The 13,499-nt window shown below is 40.8% G+C and overlaps 2 protein-coding genes across 2 annotated transcripts; one reads left to right on the top strand and one right to left on the bottom strand.

Moving 5' to 3' along the window:
• The first annotated feature begins 1,676 nt into the window (after positions 1 to 1,676).
• LOC120024855 (microphthalmia-associated transcription factor-like) lies at positions 1,677 to 5,658 on the top strand. Its single transcript, XM_038969182.1, has 9 exons — positions 1,677 to 1,764; positions 2,228 to 2,455; positions 2,685 to 2,780; positions 2,953 to 3,074; positions 3,317 to 3,405; positions 3,781 to 3,834; positions 3,959 to 4,034; positions 4,201 to 4,348; positions 4,498 to 5,658. The coding sequence occupies exons 1-9, from the start codon at positions 1,732 to 1,734 to the stop codon at positions 4,897 to 4,899; spliced, it is 1,248 nt and encodes a 415-aa protein (XP_038825110.1). The 5' UTR covers positions 1,677 to 1,731; the 3' UTR covers positions 4,900 to 5,658.
• A 3,365-nt stretch (positions 5,659 to 9,023) lies between these two features.
• Positions 9,024 to 13,480, bottom strand: LOC120024847 (2-epi-5-epi-valiolone synthase-like). Its single transcript, XM_038969170.1, has 5 exons — positions 13,256 to 13,480; positions 10,552 to 11,191; positions 10,093 to 10,329; positions 9,555 to 9,807; positions 9,024 to 9,440 (listed from the first exon to the last, which is right to left on the bottom strand). Exons 1-5 carry the CDS (start codon positions 13,429 to 13,431, stop codon positions 9,355 to 9,357), a joined length of 1,392 nt encoding a protein of 463 aa, XP_038825098.1. The 5' UTR covers positions 13,432 to 13,480; the 3' UTR covers positions 9,024 to 9,354.
• Between the last annotated feature and the right edge of the window lie 19 nt (positions 13,481 to 13,499).

Raw genomic sequence — 13,499 nt, 5'->3', positions numbered from 1 at the left:
CATCCACTGTATGTGCTTAAGGGTGCAAGGAGTGGCAACATAATATACTGTTGACAGGTAGCTAGAGAAGAACTAAATCTAATTACTAATAGTAATGTAGAGAGAGAGAGAGAGAGAGAGAGAGAGAGAGAGAGAGAGAGAGAGAGAGAGAGAGAGAGAGAGAGAGAGAGAGAGAGAGAGAGAGAGAGAGAGAGAGAGAGAGAGAGAGAGAGAGAGAGAGAGAGAGAGAGAGAGAGAGAGAGAGAGAGAGAGAGAGAGAGAGAGAGAGAGAGAGAGAGAGAGAGAGAGACAGCGAGAGAGAGAGAGAGAGAGAGAGAGAGAGAGAGAGAGAGAGAGAGAGAGAGAGAGAGAGAGAGAGAGAGAGAGAGAGAGAGAGAGAGAGAGAGAGAGAGAGAGAGAGAGAGAGAGAGAGAGAGATGCAATATCACACGTGTTGGCTCCAGGCATGACGCCTGCTGTATAACTCTAAATTACTGTCCCAGAATAATGGGCCAGCTTTGTTAGAATAGAATGGTCAGATGTGAGCTCAACATTTATGATAATAGATTTTGGAGGAAAGGGTGGTGGGTGTTTCTAATGAGGAGTTTTGGAACGATTTGTGGATTAATTGTTTTTATTTATTTATACTAAAAATGAATAGTTCTATAAATTAGCTAATATTTTCTTTGTTTTTTGCAGAGTGGAAATCCCAGTGGGCATATAGACTCACACTTTGCTCATAGCTTCTATACACATACAGAGACAGGCCAAAACCAGTCAAAACCAATGATCTTTCTATAGAAGGGTTTGAGAGTGAGAATATTCTCTGTTTATAGGAATCTTAACTGATTCATTTATATACAGTACAGTTGCCCCTTGTGTTAGATACAACTACTTATAGTGTCTTTATTTATTTATATTTGACATGGTTTTGGAACCATGAATAGCCATGTGTCTTCTGAAAACCAGATATAACAAATTTTATTAGCATACAGGCCTAGTGATCTGGATCAACTATTGAACTTTGCCATAGATTAATGTTCCTAATTACACAGTTATATTTGTTTCTGGTAATGTCATATTCCAGAGGTTTCAAGCCAGCAGTGATTCCGTTATTGTGCCATGCCTGTGGCCCATTTTTTGTATTTTTAACCCTAGTGGCCTCTTAAGTGGCAGACTAAGTAGGAACTGGCTATGCCTTAGTTGACTAGTGGATCCTGGCACACCATTTGCGAACCACTCAGACTAGTGCTTAAATACTTAACACCAAAAGTTGGTAGGGGGATGGACAATCTGTTTAAAAATGCTGCTACATTTTGGTATTTATCTTTTCATATGCTCTGTTTGTAATGGAACAGTGGTGTCAATTGTATTCCGTGTTCTCAGAACAAATTATGTTTTATACTAGATGAGCGGAACTAAAGATGAAACGTTAGTTAGCCGTGAGCGAGTTTCAGTTTGGAGACTAGTAACCCACCAGCAGAAAGGGTCCTTTGTGAGACAGATATGTTGACGTCAAATGAACCCTGTGAAGACATAAATTCTCAGTTTAACTAGAACAACACAACACAGGGAGGATGAGCCCTGGTATCCTCCCCCTGTCTCCTAACTTACATAACTCATGAGGGGTTTTCCTTTAATAAGTTCAACTGACCAAGTCTGTCCTCTTATTTTCATGTTAGCCCTGTGTCCACACAGTTGACTGACCAGAACAAGGGAATATCTGATACATACTATCATACAAATTACAATATGTTGGAGATGCTTGAATACAGCCATTACCAGGTGAGATGTGCTACTGAACTGTTTTTTTGGTTTGGTTTTCTATCAGGATGCAGTATTACTATATTTATAGTATATTACAGTACTATGTTTGTTCTGAGAATTCTAATAATATAACAGAAATGTTCACTGATCAATCACAATGTCCTAAGTGTGTTGTATAATTGACTGTCATTGAGTAATATAAATAAAGAGGCGTATAACTGGAGGCGCTGATTGAATTATTCCGTCCATTGTTTCTGATTGTGTCACATCCATGTGTGTTGATCTCAGGCATGCATTCTAGTCTGAACATCAATCCACACAATGTCAAAGATCTGTATTGTGAGACTTTACAAAGCCACATTTCAGTGGATAACTATGCGTTTCCATAGGATAAGATGACTACCTCAATACTGACAATGAATAAAACTGACTTCTGAAAAATGTTAATCGCCTTCCATGTCTCTCCTTTTCCCCCACCAAGGTACAGACACATCTGGAGAACCCCACCAAGTACCACATCCAGCAGGCCCAGAGGAAGCAGGTGAGGCAGTACCTGTCCACAACCCTTGGGGGTAAGCCTGGCAGCCAGGCCGGCAGCCTGCAGTGCCCCAGCCAGCCCCCGGAGCACGGGATGCCCCCCGGCCCAGGCAGCAGTGCCCCCAACAGCCCCATGGCCCTGCTGACCCTCAGCTCCAACTGCGAGAAGGAGGTAGGCATAACAGAGATGCCACAGAGATCCAATGTACCATTCAGCCTGGTTTCTCATTTGGATTTCACAGTGGATTTATAACTAACTTCATGAAAATGGCAAACTGATTACAAAATACATGTAGATTTTTGGTACATCTTTCAATGTTGTTTATCAGAACATTATTTTAATAAAAATCTGGTACTACTATATAGGTTGGTTTCTAATGTGTTTTCCATCATTATTACAGATGGATGATGTCATTGATGACATTATTAGCTTGGAAACAAGTTATAATGAGGATATTTTTGGACTTATGGACCCAGGACTCCAGGTTACTAATACAGTAAGTTGACATCCTTTACAATTGAAACAACTTTTTCAAGTGATGAGTGCAATAGCTACAGGCCCTACAACACATTTACTGAATAGGAACTACAGCTTTTTATGCTATAGAATATAAATATCTTTCTTACTTGTTACATTGCAATCATTGAATGTTCTGTTCATTTCCTCAGCTCCCTGTATCTGGTAACCTTCTGGACATGTATGGAAATCAAGGGCTTCCCCCAAATGGACTTGCCATCAGTAACTCCTGCCCTGGTAGCTTATCCAACATCAAAAGGGAATTCTCAGGTTAATGTTTTTTGTCTACCGGGTATAACACATTATAACACCCTCAGCAAAGCAGCTCCATGTTAATAATTTCAACCCTTTCAAATAAAAAAATATTCAAAGATGTTTATATTCAATTTGTGAAACCATTGTAGTGATATACTGACAGTTAAAGAAGCAAAGATGCATAAATATTGTGTACAATTTGTAAAATGCATAAATAAACTGTTAGCTATACATTAAATTGATCAAATAATTTACCAATACTCCAGCTCCTGGCATGATGCACGTACTGGACAATACTGGATCCTATGGCCAGTTTGACAACTACCAAAGGCCCGAGGGCTTTCCAGTTGGTACGTTGTCACTAGATTTTCAGATGTTTAAGCCGTTGTCATTTGAATTATTTTAATACATTTATGAAACTATTTTCATGGCGGCTCACTAATGTACCTGAACTAAAATGCCAATGGGAATTCATAATAATCTATCTCAGATTGGATATTTTGTGTATGTAATATGAAATGCAGCATTAAAGGCCTCTGTGAACTATTTTGTGCATATTGAAAAATATAACACAATATGGATCTATATACTGTCTCAGTAAAATTGTAGCAAAGATAGCTAACATGAATGGTATTTAGCCAGAAATGGGTTGTAATCATCTTGAGTATGTATGGAATAGGACACCTTCTTTTGTCACTCAAAAGTGTTTCCCTTCCACCCAAAAGCTGAGGTTCGAGCGATGGCCAAGGAGAGACAAAAAAAGGACAACCACAACTTAAGTGAGTTTCTATGGCAAAGAGGAGTAGTCCGTTATTTGGGATACATTGATATTTTTCAAGAGTTGATTTGCAGATCCTCACGATACTATAACTGATTCCTAATTTTTGTCTCTTCACCCTGTAGTTGAACGAAGGAGAAGGTTCAACATCAACGATCGAATCAAAGAGCTTGGAACCCTGATTCCTAAGTCTAATGATCCGTAAGTAGCACAGTTTATACCACTTTTGGATATTCATCTTTTTTATCTACCAAAAAATCTCTGGCTGCTTCCGGATGGCATAAAGGTTCATGTAGTTTAAGGATCTGCTTAGTTGCTACATGTACGCTACATGTATGCACTGACTGTTGTCTCCCGCGGTCCCTAGGGACATGCGCTGGAATAAGGGCACCATTCTGAAGGCCTCAGTGGACTACATCAGGAAGCTGCAGAGGGAGCAGCAGAGAGCTAAGGAGGTGGAGCTTAGACAGAGAAGGCTGGAGCATGCCAACCGCCATCTGATGCTGCGCATACAGGTACGCCAGTCCAGAGGGAGCCAGTGAGCATGGTACAGGGGCGCGCCTTGAGGGAAAACCTTTGTACTTCTGTACTTTAATACTCTTTGGAATGTGTACTTTAATACTCTTTGTGGGTTAATGTGTTTTCTGTGTGTGTTTCTGTGTAGGAGTTGGAGATGCAGGCGCGGGCTCATGGTCTTGCAATTCTGCCGTCGTCTTCCCTCTGCTCCTCTGAGCTGATAGCCCGAGCCATCAAGCAGGAGCCCATCTTAGGAGACTGTCCCTCAGACCTGTACCAGCAGCCAGGTCCTGACATGTCCCCTCCCACCACACTGGACCTCAACAACGGTACCATCCACTTTAACGACAGCCCTGTGGATGCAGGTGACCCAGGGGCATATGGCTCCAGCAAAGCATCCACTAAACTGAAGGACATTCTAATGGACAACACCCTGTCGCCCATATCATCCAATGACCCCCTTCTGTCCTCAGCTTCCCCAGACACCTCCAACAGCAGCAGCAGGCGTAGCAGCAGCTCAAGCATGGAGGAGAATGATCATGGTTGTTAGCACTGCCCACAAGCTTAAATCACACTGACATTTTATAAAGTAGCATTGTTATTACTGGGGCCAACGCTAGGTGCTGCTATGGCCTATTCCTTGAGATGCTTCCCTGCTAGCATCCAAAGCTGTCCTCCATACTCAGTGGATAAAGACAGTGGGATTTTCCCTCCCATTGTGTTCAGAAGTTTTGTCTTTTGTTTTTGTTTGTTTTACAATATTGTGTCTCTTTCTGGAATCAAATCTGGCTGTTCAGATTAGGCTATTCTACCTAAAGTGACTGCTGAGATTTCAATGTACTGTAGCGTTCACTTTTCATGTGTGAATTATTTGACAGGAAGTGCAAAATAACATGGCAAGAATGTATTATATGTGTAATATTTTGATATTTTTTTCATATCATGACCATTTGTTAAATTAGTTTAAAACATTTGTTTTGTGAGATATCATAGAGAAATATATATTTAGTTGAATACTTAAATTAGCTGATAATAAAATTTCACCAAGATTTTAAGATGAGATAAGACACATTTTTACCCTTAAATTTAGAAGCAATGGTTTGAAACCTACAATATTGTTTGCGACTAGAAACAACTTTCAGGAACAATGAATACAATTTGAATGAATACAACCTGTTAATGAATGTAGTTTCCGACATGGTGATATCTAAAGTGAAGATATTTGTACAAAACAACACTGTAAATATACATATTTTGTGATTTCGTTTTTTGAAGTAGGCCTTTAAGTATTAAATTGAAAGTGAATTAATTTCATTTTTATTCCCTTGGCTATCTCAACCATATCATTTAGATCGTTGCTCTTACCCCATACAAAGTTGTAATGCACATGAAGATAATATTTTGTCCAGGTCAAACCAATGACACATATTTAGCTCAGAAGGAGCACCTGCGACCATTGTTTTTGAATGTCAGACTGCTGAATTACTATCCCTAATATAACTTTATGATGACTAATATCAATTCCTAATATAACTTTCCATAAGACCACTACATGGTCCTCTGTAAGTATTTCGTATTTTATTAGGATCCCTATTAGCCACTGCTAAAGCGGCAACTACTCTTCCTGGGATCCACACAAAACATGACATAATACATTTTTTATTTTTTATTTTATACATAACATAGGCTGACACTTTTTGCTAAACTCCGCTGACGAGAATATAGCAACCTTGTTTTGCTAAACTCCCCTGACGTGAATATAGCACGTGAATAAAGCACCTCAGCTAACCTGTATCGCCCTTAACGGGTTAGCTGAGATATTGTGTAACGCCTTACAGTACCACCCATGAAGGGTTAGCTGAGCTATTGTGCCAGTCTCTGGACCTGCTCATGAACAAGGTTCCTGTGAATCAGATGGAGTTGTTCGACTCCTACTCATATAGAAATTAACCAGGATCAGAAGGAGTTGTTAGGCTCCTACTTATATCAAATTAACCATGATCAGATGGGAGTTTTAACTAAGGTCCTTGGATTCTGCTGTGGCTTTCACCTCAGCCACCGTGATCAGAATTAACAGACGTGATCTCAGCAACCTTGAATCGTGTAGTTTCCTCCCTCTAAAGTATCAACTTGATGGTTTCCAACTTAGCAACTTGTCTAACATTTCCCCCTTCATTCCCCCACATCACATTCATACTCAGCAGCGTCCACCAGTACACACTTTATACACTTAAACCCAACATTCCATACATCAATAATACTTTGCTCTACTGAGGCAGGCCCTGATAACCTAATGTCACTGCACCAATGTTCTTTAAACAACCTGAGAGATTGTCACAACCTCAGTCAGTGAGCTGAGCAGAGTATCATATCATGCAGAGCATGACCGAAGTCCTTAATCTACTGGCTTTGTTTACATTCTTTAAGCAGGACCTGATATCCTAATGCCAAGGGCACATCTTATCTTTAACCCAAACACCAGATGTGCTCAGGAGGGAGATGCTACAAGCTATTTAGGTCAGAGGTGGTGTGCTGTGATTCACTGTAAAAGATAGCCCTTTAGTAAATACTGTAGGTAATGTAATCCAACACGTCATATTTAATTTAGTTTTGGTCATTTCTATGTCTATTAAGATAGTCCCCCCCATTAAAAAAATTATAATAAATAAATACTTTTTGCGTCCGAAATCTGGCTTGCCTACTACTTACGTACGGTGCTTTCAAGACAACTGGGAACTTGGGGAAAAAACAAGGTCAAATCATGTCGTCAGTGACCTTCATGTCGGAAAGTAGGAGCTCTAGAAAGATGCCCTCAAGAAAGATTTTTCCCAGTCGGAGCTCGTTTTTTTTGCAAGTTCCCAGTTGTCTTGAACGCACTGAAGTCGGAAGCCTGAGATTTCTGAGTTCCGATGACCAGTTGTTTTGAAGGAGGCATTAGGACAAAAAGGCTTCTCAACAGTTTTTACCCCCCAAGCCATAAGACTTCTGAACAGGTAACCAATGGTTACCCGGACTATTTACATTGTGTGCCCCCCCCCAACCCCTCTTTTACGCTGCTGATACTCTCTGTTTATCTTATATGCATAGTCACTTTAACCATACATCCATATACATACTACCTCAATTGGGCCGACCAACCAGTGCTCCCGCACATTGGCTAACTGGGCTATCTGCATTGTGTCTCACCTCCCGCCAACCCCTCCTTTTACGCTACTGCTACTCTCTGTTCAACATATATGCATAGTCACTTTAACCATACCTACATGTACATACTACGTCAATAAGCCTGACTAACCGGTGTCTGTATATAGCCTTGCTCCTCTTATTTTCAAATGTATTTTTACTGTTGTTTTATTTCTTTACTTACCTAAACACACACACACACACACACCTTTTTTTCGCACTATTGGTTAGAGCCTGTAAGTAAACATTTCACTGTAAGGTCTACACCTGTTGTATTCGGCGCGCGTGACAAATATACTTTGATTTGATTTGATTTAACTGCATAATGTGTGCTAATTGTACTATGTACTACAGTTGAAGTCGGAGGTTTACATACACCTAAGCCAAATACATTTAAACTCAGTTTTTCACAATTCCTGACATTTAATCCTAGTAAAAATTCCCTGTCTTAGGTCAGTTAGGATCACCACTTTATTTTAAGAATGTGAAATGTCAGAATAATAGTAGAGAGAATGATTTATTTCAGCTTTTATTTCTTTCATCACATTCCCAGTGAGTCAGAAGTTTACATACACTCAATTAGTATTCGGTAGCATTGCCTTTAAATTGTTCAACTTGGGTCAAACGTTTCAGGTACCCTTCCACAAGCTTCCCACAATAAGTTGGGTGAATTTTGGCCCATTCCTCCTGACAGAGCTGGTGTAACTGAGTCAGGTTTGTAGGCCTCCTTGCTTGCACACGCTTTTTCAGTTCTGCCAACAAATTTTCTATAGGATTGAGGTCAGGGCTTTGTGATGGCCACTCCAATACCTTGACTTTGTTGTCCTTAAGCCATTTTGCCACAACTTTGGAAGTATGCTTGGGGTCATTGTCCATTTGAAAGACCCATTTGCGACCAAGTTTTAACTTCCTGACGGATGTCTTGAGATGTTGCTTCAATATATCCACATAATTTTCCTGCCTCATGATGCCATCTATTTTGTGAAGTGCACCAGGTCTTGGCTGATTTCTTTTGATTTTCCCATGTCAAGCAAAGAGGCACTGAGTTTGAAGGTAGGCCTTGAAATACATCCACAAGTACACCTTCAATTGACTCAAATGATGTCAATTAGTCGATCAGAAGCTTCTAAAGCCATGACATAATTTTCGGGAATTTTCCAAGCTGTTTAAAGGCACAGTCAACTTAGTGTATGTAAACTTCTGACCCACTGGATTTGTGATACAGTGAATTATAAGTGAAATAATCTGTCTGTAAACAATTGTTGGAAAAATTATTTGTGTCATACACAAAGTAGATGTCCTAACTGATGTCCTAACCAAAACTATAGTTTGTTAACAAGAAATTTGTGGAGTGGTTGAAAAACGAGTTTTAATGACTCCAATCTAAGTGTATGTAAACTTCAGACTTCAACTGTATTTTGTACAATATTAAAGTGCATTGCTCCTAAATAAAGTGTTTGTAATTGTGTATTTAAGACACAAGAACTATTCATTTCTTAAATGATTTAATGAGAACATTTGAGACATCAAAAACATCAATAGCAATACAAAGTCATCATACATAAAGTTTTGAATTTCCCTTTTTGTAATGTAGTAGTAAAACTGAGGGGCCGTTATTGTTCAATAGCACAAGACAGCGTTTGCAATTTTCTATCAAATCAAGTCAACCTGAACAATCAACAGCACCAACAAATATCAGCCACAACAACTGTTGAGCATTCTAGATATCTGTGTCAACATGTCAAGCAGAAATGCCACATCCTTGTTTTAATCATTTAAATCATTCAAAGTAAATAATCTATGGTAATGCAAAATATTTGGACTAGTTCAGGTCGCTTGGTCGCAGCTCATCACACCACTTCTCAAACGCTCTGTACAGGGTGTCATCACCTGTGTCATTATAGATCTCTACAGATGGAGAGAAAAAGGAGATTGTTAACACCAGCTTTGAAAATATATGCATTTTTAATCTTTTGTTAATGTGCTGAACTCTAGCTGACAAATACATGTCTGTCTCTTTACCTGCATGCCCTAGGCCATTGGGTAAGGGCATCCTGACCAGCCCACCAGAGTGTTTCAGCCTCTCACAAAGTGAGTGCTGCACTAGTGCCATGGTAACGTCCTGGTGCCACACAGGCAGCTCCAGCCCCCCCATGCAGCCTATAATCCGCAGCTTCTCCTCCTCTGTCATGAGGCCTCTCTCACGGGCCACATAAACCATGTAGGACATATCGATGTTGACCGCCTCTCCGTGCAGCAAGGAAGGGAGCACCTTCTGCAATAAGAAGGTCAGCGTTCAGTACTGTATCCATGCAAAACTCTCTAGAGTGCAGTATTACTCATAGCCACACTGTTTATTGCCGCTAACTAACACAAACAGGTGTGAGTAAACCTGACACCATGCTCATCTGGCACATAGTTACACTAAAAATGGAACAGGAGGTGACAAACATGACATGATGACATATTGGTTCAAACCCGGTTACATACAGTAGCTCATGGAACTACTTGGCTTTGTGGTTATTTAAGGTGAAGCGGTATATACTTGGTTGTACTGTACCATTTCCAGCTCTGGGCTGATAAGGTGACCAAAGTCTACCAGTCTGTCTAAATCGTCCTCCCACAGGTTGGGGGCTAGCTCCTCGAGCATGGTTTCTATGGCCATGCGTGTGGACACGGAGGCAGCATCTTTGTTGTCCCCCTGATGACCGCTGTCAGACTGGAACTTGGAGTCCAACAGGAACTGGCCGTTGGTCTCCAGAAGCTCAAAGAGACCTCTGTGTTTCATCAAGGCCATCTGTAGAGCACACATCTACATTACATTTACATTAAATACCAGTACATAAAACCAGATCTACAGAGCTAAATGAGCATCAACATATTCTCTAAGACTGATGATGTACTGTATATTGTTCTCTACAGTATAGTATACAGTCAAATAGTACAGTATTGTATCTTAAGTTCATGTACAGTCCAATATCTAATCCATATCTGTTGCTGTCAGGCATTGCCACTGTACCTTTAACATTTCGGCCAGCCCATTGGAGATGTGTCTTCGAGAAACAGTTTGAATGAAGGAGCGGTCTAGGAAAGCAGCCACTGGGGGTATGTAGCCACCTAGCTTATTTTTACAGTTGGCAAAGTTCACCCCAGTCTTTGCCCCCACGCTGGCATCGACATAAGAGAGCAGGGTGGTAGGGACACGGATGTAGGGGGTGCGTCTCCTGTACAGGGATGCCGCCAGGCCCACTATGTCCAAGCAGACTCCTCCTCCGATGGCGATGATGGGCTCTGTGCGTCTGTCCAGGGAGAACTTATGGACCTCCTCCAGGATCCTCATCACCAGCTCCATGGACTTGTTCTCCTCGGTGGTGGGCAGGGGCAGGATCCTGTAGAGAACATTATGGGCCTCAAAGTAGTCTGTGAGCTGGCAGCCGTAGAGGTTGTAGACGGTCTGGTCCATGACCACGAAGCGCCTGAGGGGCTTGGTGCTGATGCTGTTCCTCAGGGCCTCCAGCTGCTGGGGGTCCCTAATGTGCCCCAGGAGCAGGGTATAGTTGCTGGGGTCCAGCAGGCCCAGGGACTCAGTCACCTTGTAGGTGAAGACGATAGGGCTGACCACTGTCCAGGAGGTGCCTTGCTCCATGGTGCTCTCATAGCTGGAAAACGTGATATATTTGTCAGATTATTTTATGTACAGTACAAAATGTACAGTAAATGTTTAGAGAACAAAGCCCGGGGATAAATGTAAATTCACACAATTTCACTTTCTGTGGTGGTAGCTAAATAAAGTGGAAAAATGTGTTTGCAAATTACTATGATAGTGTTGTGATGGCTGGATAAATAACATTATGCCATCTATTCACATGGTGAAATAAATATTTACTTTCAATCACTGTCATCCACTGTCTACTCAGTGGCCTTGTGTTAAGTGTCCGCCCTAAGGTTGGGAGTTCAATCTCCGCAGGGCTGGCATTATGGGCGAGGGCTTTGCCTGCCCTACCGTACCATCCTTGCCCGTCCAAATAAAATATTGAAATATTGATAATTTATTTGACCGAGACGCGCGATGACAGAAAGATTCAACAATCTCAGATAAAGCATCCGAGCGAGCGAAACAGCGCCCCTCTGTCTCCGTATGTGTGACCATGTACCTGATGCTGTCTGGACAAAAGGAGTATGGCATGTTATACTTTTTCTGTCCAGACAGCATCAGATACATGGGCTGGATATACTAAGACAGAGCGGCGCTGTTGCGCTCGCTAGTTTTAGCAGAGATGAAGAGGCCAAGTGAGAGGGCTAAATAAACCCAATGCATTTCTATGGGCATAATATGCAGACCTAAGCTCATTGCCTGAATTCCCACCTTTGGGACAACGATTTGCATTGTTAGGGTGGAGACATGAGCATCTCGTCATTATACACAGATCTCTGGTTTCAGCCACTTGTGAATTTGAACGGAAAGTTGACGGGTGCACAGCGCACTGTTCGGATGCTGGCTATCCCTAAAGTAAATTGATGTTTTGCCAAAATTATATAATCACTCCAGTCAAAATACTTTACCAGAGAGCTAGACTTATCCATAGAGGATCATTAGCTTCTTTAAAAAAAAAGATTTCAAATCACAAGTGCATAGGCCTATGCCTATTCGGAAAGCCAGCAATTTGGGCAGAGCAAGTGGCAATAAGCCTAGCTGATTATTGAGTTGCGGATGTCAGTGAAAAGCATGTAAAATGTGAAGATAATGTGTCTTGAGTATAATGGATCACGGTGTAGGCTATCAATGTGTCCATATGGCAAAGGCTGGTGCTCTTGCATTAGTTTAATTTTAACTTTTAGATTTTTACCATTTTAATTCATATTTGTATGATTAACCACGTGACAATAATTTTGAGAAACTAAAACGTTACTAAAATGCGCATATAAAAATAATCATAACTGGCACACAGATAAGTAAAATTGTAGGATAAATTGTGAGCTTCCACAAACTTGAAACTCACTAGCTGCCTTTGGTCTTCATTATAACAGCCATTAACAAAATTCAAAACACCGGAAGTCCCATGAAAAAACGGGCCCATCCAACTGAAATCAAATGCCTATCTAACTGATTTGTTCTGGCGCCGGCCCTGGATCTCAGGCTTATACCAAAGACTGTAAAAACGGGACCAGATGAGTCTCTGCTTGGCACTCAGTATTAAGGAGATACATGGTGGTAAGGCCCTGCGATAGACGAGTGTCCTGTCCAGTTGGTGTACTTGTACATCAAGATGCCTCACACTACATTCCGAATCACACAAGTCAAGTCTTGTGCAAGCCCACTGGGCACAAACGTCAGTTCAACACATCTACTTTTGATTTACATTTGGTTGAGTTGTCAACTAACGTGAATCCCAAAACAATTTCACCATGCCATTGGATTTAGGTTAAAAGTTGGTTGAAAAAATTATGAAATTCCCTTATTGATGACTTTTTGCAAATCCAATCAGTTTTCTACGTTGATTACACGTCATCACATTGAATATTTTTGTTGAAATGACGTGGAAACAAGTTTTTGCCCAGTGGGAGGCTACTTATTTGTTTACTTAAAGTCTAGCTAGATCATCAAGAAAACGAATTTAGATGTATGATGATAATTTGCACAAACCTTATATTTTGCATAACGTTTTAATTTATTTTGAATCAATTGTATCCCTTAATTATATTTTAACACAAGTTTTACTCACATTTTGGCAGCTGATACTCGACCCTTTATATTTTTATTCAATTTATTTCCCGATTTGCGTTTCCATGTGCCCTTGACTTGAACTAAGTGAAACTCGTTCTTCTTTATTACTGCAATATTGTTGCATTCCAGTGGGTCTTCCACATGTGTCTTCCCAGTGTTTGCATCAAGCGACATCTTGATATATTTATGTATTGGAAGCTAATGAGTGACCGATACAGAGACAAGTAACCTAATGGAGCATA

This window comes from Salvelinus namaycush, chromosome 2 (genome assembly GCF_016432855.1).
Source record: "Salvelinus namaycush isolate Seneca chromosome 2, SaNama_1.0, whole genome shotgun sequence".
NCBI classification, from domain to species: Eukaryota; Metazoa; Chordata; class Actinopteri; order Salmoniformes; family Salmonidae; genus Salvelinus; species Salvelinus namaycush.
The sequence above is the reverse complement of the archived record's forward strand: the minus strand, read 5'-3'. Positions and strand labels throughout refer to the sequence as shown.

What these genes read in the sequence shown, in the direction of transcription:
- LOC120024855 (XM_038969182.1), top strand. Translation starts at nt 1,732, where the DNA reads ATGTTGGAGATGCTTGAATACAGCCATTACCAG. An exon ending in AAAAGGGAATTCTCAGGTTA is followed by an intron (nt 3,075 to 3,316) that starts ATGTTTTTTGTC and finishes ATTTACCAATAC; the next exon opens with TCCAGCTCCTGGCATGATGC. An exon ending in AAAGGACAACCACAACTTAA is followed by an intron (nt 3,835 to 3,958) that starts GTGAGTTTCTAT and finishes TTCACCCTGTAG; the next exon opens with TTGAACGAAGGAGAAGGTTC.
- LOC120024847 (XM_038969170.1), bottom strand. Translation starts at nt 13,431, where the DNA reads ATGTCGCTTGATGCAAACACTGGGAAGACACATGTGGAAGACCCACTG. An exon ending in CGAGTATCAGCTGCCAAAAT is followed by an intron (nt 11,192 to 13,255) that starts GTGAGTAAAACT and finishes CACGTTTTCCAG; the next exon opens with CTATGAGAGCACCATGGAGC. An exon ending in GGCTGGCCGAAATGTTAAAG is followed by an intron (nt 10,330 to 10,551) that starts GTACAGTGGCAA and finishes TGTGCTCTACAG; the next exon opens with ATGGCCTTGATGAAACACAG.